The sequence below is a fragment of the Gymnoscopelus braueri genome (assembly GCF_963280865.1).
Source record: "Gymnoscopelus braueri genome assembly, chromosome: 22".
Lineage (NCBI taxonomy): Eukaryota > Metazoa > Chordata > Actinopteri > Myctophiformes > Myctophidae > Gymnoscopelus > Gymnoscopelus braueri.
In genome coordinates, this window is record NC_137624.1 from 9,453,509 (window position 1) to 9,461,984 (window position 8,476).

An 8,476-nucleotide genomic window follows, 5' to 3' on the forward strand; every position below is an offset into this window, starting at 1 on the left:
TGCAGGGCATCCAATTACAGTAGGTAAGGCTCTCACGATGACACGTTTAAATTGACGTTTGGCCATTGAACATTGGAACATATGAAGCCTTTTAGGCTTTGTAATAAAAAATTGCACGGGGCAGATATGACGAATATCTGAAATATACCCAAAAATGTTTGACATAATTAAAACTTTTTATTCATGAAAATAAACAGCTGATCTAGAAATAGCTTACAACGCTTACGAGCTGCTATTTCTGTTTTTTTTTTATATTTGAAAATGTGTGAAAATCTTTCAAAATGGAAAACGATTATGACGATTATGCAAAAATAATCGGGATTATCTCAAATAATTACGTTTCAGACGATTATGTAATAATTGTGACAGGCCTTAACAGTAGGTGCAGAAGAGTAACATCACATTAAAGACGGCCTCAAACGAAATATTGATTACAAAAAAAATAGCCGAACTACAAGGTCACAGCGCGTGTAGATCGGCTTTTTTGTTTCTTCGAATGTTCGCCCCCAGAGGGGGCGTGTCACAATGAAAGGGGACACTTACGGGAGAATGAGGGTGACATTCTCCCATGACAACCGTCTCACACACACACACACACCTGCGTGTATACCGTATGTATATATACGATTATGTATATATAGGTTAGAATCATTCCTCTACCGCTCTACTGTTCTTCACACTCCGCTGTGCTGCCTTGTCAAGGTCAAACCAAGTTCATGGACACGTGATTGACAGACAGTGCTCTCTCTGTCTGTCTGTCTGTCTGTCTGTCTGTCTGTCTGTGTATTTGTCTTCAAGTCAATGTGTCTTCCTTTCATTCTGCATGTTCTCTTTTGTTCTCCCTTTACTGTAACTGTCTGTCTGTCTGTCTGTCTGTCTGTCTGTCTGTCTGTCTGTCTGTCTGTCTGTCTGTCTGTCTGTCTGTCTGTCTGTCTGTCTGTCTGTCTGTCTGTCTGTCCGTCTGTCAGCCGGTCTGTCTGTCCGTCTGTTTCTCTCTCTCTGTCTGTCTGTCTGTCTCTCCGTCTCTCTCTCCCCGTCTCTCTCTCTCTCTCTCTCTCCCTCCCTCTCCCTCTCCTGTCATTTTTTTTTGGTACATCTTATCCCTGGCTCTTGTGTAAGTGCGTTTGAGCATTCCAGCATTCTTCATTGTTCCCAGCATCAACCCCCCCCTCCCTCCCCCCTCCCCTCTGTTACTTTGTAGCTGTCAGGCGGTTTCCTCTCTACGTGCTCTGGGTTTAAAGCCCCCAGAGGAGGAGAGACGAGAAACAAATCTTACTGTTTTCTCATCATCATCATTGCCTCGTGATACGACATTGTTTTGTTAGGTTCTGTTTTTTGTCCCTTCTTATAAACCCAGTTTAGAACCGGGGAAAATAATCGGTGTCGTAACTCAAATCTTTGCTTCTGGGGGTGGGGGGTCCGCGGCCAAATAGCCTACATATCATTGTGGGGGTCCTTGACATGAAAATGTCTGAGAGTCACTGATAAAGCAACATAAGTAAAAAAAAAAAAAAAGATTTAGAAGATATTTATATATTCAAAGATTTGTGCAAATTTTCATGATTTTTCAAAAACAGCAGATCTACAAGCTACGAGCTTGTAGATCTGCTATTTTTGAATAGCCTAAAAATAGCCTTTAAATGACAGAGACACGTTCCCGGATTGAATGGGTTAATAATAGGGATGTGCAAGAGTGTACCTGAATCAGAGTCGATTATTCCACTGCTATTTAATAACGATTTAAAGGAGTAGCTCACCCAAAAGAAAAGCAACTTATTTTCCATCAGTCACACACCCCATGAAGCCTTGAATTTTTGTTTTTGTCGCATTCCTGAGCCAATAATTTGATGACCCGGTCATTGTTCAATAGGAGAAAATAAGTCATTTTTTGGGGTGAACTACCCCTTTAACAGTACATCCATTTCAGAGTACAGCAGGGGGCGGGGCGCCGACGGCATGCTGTAGTGTTCGATTCCCTAGCCCGGCGACCTTTTGCTGTGTGTCACTCCCTGTCTCTCTCTCTCCCTGTTTCCTGTCACTCTGTACTGTATGTATCTCAATAAAGGCCCAAAAAATATCAACATAAAAAAGAAAACAATACAGCAGAGCAGGGGAATCCATATTGTAAAAACTCTAGTAGCTTATTAAGAAATCGATTACAATGGTTGATTCCTGACATATATATATATATAAATGGTAAATGGTGCATTTTATATAGCGCTTCTATCCGAAGCGCTTTACATTGATTGTGCCATTAACCCATTCACACACACATTCATACACCGATGGCGGAGGAAACCATGCAAGGCACCAACCTGCTCATCGGGAGCAATTAGGGGTTCAGTGTCTTGCTCAAGGACACTTCGACACTAACTCTAGGGGAGCGCCCCAGCCCGGGATCGAACTGGGAACCTCACTCTACCCGGCCACTCAACCCCTGAGCCACTGCCGCCCCCTATATATATATATATATATATATATATATATATTTCTTTTTTTTATTACCCCAAAAAATGCGCTTCTCGGTTATTCAATTAATCAAAAAAAGTAATCGATAGAATTAATAATAAGATAACGGATAGTTGCATCCCTAATCTGTACGCTGTATGCTGGCCAATCCCTTTTTTACAAAATAATCTGTACGCTGTATGCTGGCCAATCCCGCTTTACAAAATCTACTTCTAAATTAAAACGTGAATCTTGCTAAAGAAGATGATTCATGTGGTTGAGCCGGCTACTCTTGACAATTAGGTCAGTTGGCTATAATCTCATTATATCATGGTCCAATACAGTTTATCTATGCTTATTTCCTCCATAAATCCAATTAGCTATAGATCTTGGTGTGAGGCAAGGGAGATTTTTGCCTACCTCAGTTATGTGGGACGGAAAACTTAAAAAAAAAGGCTCTTGCTGATGCCTGAGTTACAATTTGTCGTTGTGCGCCGACGGATGGAATAAAACAGTGGCTATGGAATGTGGTGTGTATAGTTTCTCAGTATAGAAATGCCTTTTCTCAAGGATGTTTTAGGCCATATTTTAGGCAAGACATTCCTTACTGCTAGTGTTGATTTCGTCGACTAAAACTATGACGAAAAATGTTTGTCGACTAGCTTTTTTCAATGACGAAAACTAAACAAAAACGAAATAAAAACTAAGCTACGATGACTAAAACGAAGACTAAATTGATTTAAATTTCGTCAACAAATAAAAACTAGACTAAAATGTTAGTGAGGGACTAGTGGAGAAGAGATCCAGTAGAAGTAAAAGACAAGTAATTTTATGTTTGGTTGCGCTCGGGTGTTGCGCTCTGAAAACAGCAGATCTACAAGCTCACAACGCGTCGCGCTGCGACGCGTTGTGAGCTTGTAGATCGGCTATTTCCAGCATGCAACCAAGTGTAAAATCAGCCACCGCCAAAATACATTTTAGTCGACTAAATCAACTGTAGATTTAGTCGACTATAATCTTACGATATTTAGTCGACTAAAACTAGACAAAAACATTTCAGATGACTAAAATATGACTAAAACTAAATTGAATTTGATTCAAAAGACTATGACTAAAACTAAATCAAAATTTGCTGTCAAAATCAACACTGCCTGTGTGTATTTCTTTGCTCACCGATTTGTGTGTGTGTGTGTGTGCGTGTGCGTGTGTAGTGACATCACATACAGTATCCTGTTTGAAGCCGTCACCACCTTGCTGGTGTTGCTGTCCTATCAGCTCTTCCACAAAGAGATCCTCCGGGACGGGTCCATCTACCAGCACATCATGAAAGGACGATGGTGAGACCTCACACACTCACTCGCTCACTTAGCTGAACATAGCTCATCTAGATAGGAAATAGCTGATCTACAAGTTCACAACGCTTCGTAGATTGGCTATTTTTTTGCGCACGCCGCCGGCACGCAACTGAGTATAAAGCGAAGGTAGTGTAAGTCATATTTTAACCCATTAAGGCCTGAGGTTCCGATTCTACAAAATGTCTTGTAATCCTACGTTTTTAGAAAAAACATATGTTTCTATATCAGTGGTTCTCAAACTTTTTCATGTCAAGGACCCCCAAAATGATATGTATTTGGCCGCGGACCCCATCTCAAAATGTTTTGTTCCAGGGACCCCCAGAAGCAAAGATTTGAGTAAAAAAATCGCTTTAAAAGAATAAAAATATATTAATTTGCACACATTTTCTCGATCTTTCAAAAATAGCAGATCTACAAGCTCGTAGCGCGGCACTCGGTGCCGCGCTATGAGCTTGTATATCTGCTATTTTTGAATAGCCAAAGTGTAAAATAATGCTTTTTTAGCTCAAATCAAAAAATTACACAGATGCGTTCCAGGTCTTGATGGGTTAAAACAAAAAGTTTATCGTGAAAAAGTTAAAGCTCTATATTCTGATAGTAATCGTTGCTATCGAGCTGTGTCTCCCTGTCTCACCATCTCTTTGATAAACAGACAATACATTTTCAGGTTGGCGGCCAATTTCATCAGGAGAGAGTACCCATATATCAGCATCAATTTTATGGCGTTCCACATTCAAATTTTGCCAGCTCGTTTCTTCGTGTCATCACTTCCAATTGCACTTGTTTAGCCCTGTATCCTGTCTGTGTGAGCTCTCTCTCCTGATTCGATGAAATTGGTATCCTGACCATGAAAATGCATTTTCTTGTATTTACTGAAGAGCTGGCGAGACCCCTGTTACTGAACAAACACTGTATAGCAATGATTGTTATCTGAATATAGAGCTATTTGACATCACTTACTGCACCTTTTTAAGGCTGTGATGTGTAACTTTCATGTCCTACCGGGGATTTGAACCCGGGACGGGTCCTCCAAATGAACGCCAACATTTCTACCGCTGGGGCCAGGACAGAAAGCCTGTTTGGGCAGAGGATATATTGCATTTTGAGCTTCATGCAGTACCACTTGTCAACCGGTAGTTGTCCTATGCGACCGCATGAATTAAATGGCTCAATATAAGAGCAGGTAGACCAAGTAGTACAAACACCACAATGTTAGTTATATTATATTGTTGCTGTCGAGTAGAAAACCTCTTATTTCCATATTGTAACTTTTTGAGTTTTTTGCGTAAATTAACGTCCTAGTTGATCATACTACAGCGTCACACAAAAGTATCAAAAGTAGCAGATCTTCAAGCTCGAAACGACGCGTTTTGAGCTTGAAAAGTAACAGTTCTGAAAAGTAAGTAAAAGTAAAGGTAAATAGTCCTGAAAAGTAAGTAAAAGTAAAGGTAAATAGTCCTGAAAAGTAACCGTTTTTTTGTTAAGTTATTGATTGCATCTTTAACCCATTCTATCCTGGAACGCATCTGTCATTTTAGATTTCTCTGGCTATTCAAAAATTACAGATATACAAGGAACTTGTAGATCTGCTATAGCTCAAATCTGTGCTTCTGGGGGTCCCTGGAACAAAATATTTTGAGATGGGGTCCGCGGCCAAATACCTCATCATTTTGGGGGTCCTTGACATGAAAACGTTTGAGAACCACTGATGTAGATTAGGATTTAGAAGACATTTGTAGAATATACATTCAAAGATTTGCACACATTTTCACGATTTTTTTAATAGCCAAAGAAATTAAAATGACAGAGATGCGTTCCCAGATTGAAAGGGTTAAGCGTCACTCACATAAATGTACATACTCGTTGACACGCAGTCTCATATTCAGACGCTATAAATGCAAGAGAAATATCTATGTGTCCGCAGTCTCCGCCGACCCCCAAAAAAAGAACAGATTCTCAAACAAAAGAATTGTCGACACTTTTGTTCTACGCGTGAGAGTCCACTGGTCTGAGATTCCAGACACTGGTCTTATGACTATAAAAGCCTTAAAGCCCGATTTATTATCCCTCTTTTCAGTTCGTTGGAATGTCGCTCTTCCACAAAAACCTTGCCTCGTTCCAAAAAAATGTTTTCTCACACATCGAGATAAAAAAACCTGAGCCCAGCCAACTATGGCTGTTTATCTGGCAGTCAGGAGGCCCAGATCTTTCCTGTGAGGTCCATGTAATCCTGATATTAGTTTTTTGTATTTGTTTTTAAAATGGAAAGTTCTTTGTTTCTGTTGTAGTAGTAGCAGTTGTAGTAGTAGTAGTAATAATAATGGTAATAATAATAATTGCTTGTGTGATACAAAATGATGTCTCTTATCTTGTTCCCATTGTGAGAACTGAATTTTAAAACATGCTTTTGTTTCATTTCATGTGTAACTACTGTATACTGTATGCCACCTTTTCGGGCCAGAGCCCACTTGAAAAAAAGAGATTGAAATCTTAACGTGGCTTTTACCCTGGTTAAATAAATGATAGTTAAAATAATAAATACCTTATCAAAATACGGTAACGTCAGTAATGCAATGCAGGAATGTTTTAAAGGTAGGGTAAGTGATTTTCTTTGGTTATAATAAGTGTTAAATAGCTCTATATTCTGATAGTACTCATTGCTATAGAGTGTTTGTTCAGTAAAGGGAGTCTCCTTGTCTCTCCAGCTCTTTATAAAACAGAAAATGCATTTAGTTTCAGTTTCATTTCCAATTTTATCCAATCAGGATAGAGAACTCAATCAGGATATAGATTAAACAAGTGAAATTGGAAGTGATGACACTAAGAAATGAGCAGGCAAAATTGGAACTGGAACACTATACAAATGAAGCTTAAAAATGGGTACTTTCTCCTGATTGGCTGAGATTTTGACACCTACCAGAAAATGTATTTTCTGTTTATTAAAGAGCTGGAGAGACAGGGAGACTCCTGTTACTGAACAAACACTCTATAGCAATGATTACTATCACAATATAGTGCTTTAACCTTTTAACAAAAACCCCTAGAACACTTACCCTACCTTTAATAATAAAGCAATTACAGAAATAGACTTGATTAATGAAATATCTGATACACTTTCTATGTCGTCCCAACTCCCCTTTCTGTGTGTGTGTGTGTGTGTGTGTGTGTGTGTGTGTGTGTGCATGTGTCTTTCAGTCTGTCTCTCACCAGTCGACTGGTGAAGACGCTGCTGTACAACTTCATCAGACAGGAGAAGTGCCCGCCCCCTGCCACTCACATCTTCGAACCTCAGGCCGAGGGCGGCGGCCTGCTCTACGGCCTGGCGTCCGGAGTGGCAAGTACGAATACATCCCTGTTTCTCAAACGCTTTTCATGTCGACGCCTGAGGAAGGTCGCACGTGTGTGTGTGTGTGTGTGTGTGTGTGTGTGTGTGTGTGTGTGACCCCAGACGTTGCTTCGTTCTTAAAGACGTCATGAAATTGCTTTATTGCAAAAGTCTCTGCCAAGCTTGGCTCAGAAACAGAGGTGTGGTGTTTTTCAACCAATCAGACGCTCCCATCTCCTCGAGCAATGGGCTAGAGGAGGTCTCACAGCTGCGCTGTAATTGAAATCGGGTGCGATTGGAGGAAACGTGAGCTATGGGAAATCGTTCAGGTGAATGAAATCAAGATTCATTTATATTCATTAGGGTCTATCTATGTCATCACGCGGTACTAGGGGTGTGCCGATACATCGTCTCGCGATATATCACGATACGTTTTCGTGACGATATGTATCGTTTTGGTGTTTTAAAAAAAAGGAAAAAAATAAGTTAAACATTTTATTTATTTTTGTTTAGTGTATCTGCACACCCCGTCCCCTACGCGATACGTTTGCGTTTACAGGAAGTAATACAAATGATACTTTTAGGGACATCACGTTGAGTGCTTGTAGATCTGCTATTTTGGATTAGCCAAAGCAGAAAGCAGAAAATAGGCAATCTACAAGCTCAAAACGCCTCACAGACACCGTACTACAGAGTATAACTTAGGTGTTATCAGAACCAAAAAAAAAGAAAGATGCATTTGTGAGAGATGAAAGAGAGACAGTCCTGGTATACGAGATGGACATGAATACCGGGGGAACACTACTGTGTGTGTGTGGGTGTGGGTGTGTGCGTGCGTAAGCAATGTGTGCGCGCATGTGCGGGCATATCTGTGCATGTTTGTTTTTGAGTGAAAGAATGGGAATGCTCCCACATGGGTTTCCTACAGAAACACGCTCTTTGTTGGTTGTTGGTGGTTGATGCCTATCAGCAGTGGTGTAAAGTAGCCAAGTACATTTAATCGAGTACTGTACTTAAGTACAATTTTGAGGTGCTTTTATACTTTACTGGAGTATTTCCAATCTCTTTACTTTAACTTCTACTCCACTACATCTCAGAGGCAAATATTGTACTTTTACTCCACTACAATTATTTGAAAACTTTAGTTACTAGTCACTTTGCAGATATACATTATTACAACAAGTAAGACGCGCGAACGCGGGAAGCGAACGCAAAAAAAATAAAATAAATATGAAATATTTATAAAAAAAAAGTAACCAATAAAAAAATAAAAAAAAAATAAGAAAAAATCTGCGTTAAAAGGAGCATCTTAGAAAAATACAAATTCACCAAAAAAAAGCGTTGAATG

At 39.8% G+C, this 8,476-nt stretch overlaps 1 protein-coding gene across 2 annotated transcripts in view; it reads left to right on the plus strand.

The window, feature by feature from the left end:
• Positions 1 to 8,476, plus strand: part of dym (dymeclin) — an 82,467-nt gene that overhangs the window by 22,490 nt on the left and 51,501 nt on the right. For both annotated transcript variants that reach the window (XM_080419563.1, XM_080419562.1), the window contains exons 7-8: positions 3,660 to 3,785; positions 6,999 to 7,141. In XM_080419563.1, the coding sequence (XP_080275689.1) occupies positions 3,660 to 3,785; positions 6,999 to 7,141 (269 nt within the window). The remainder of the gene's footprint in view (positions 1 to 3,659; positions 3,786 to 6,998; positions 7,142 to 8,476) is intronic.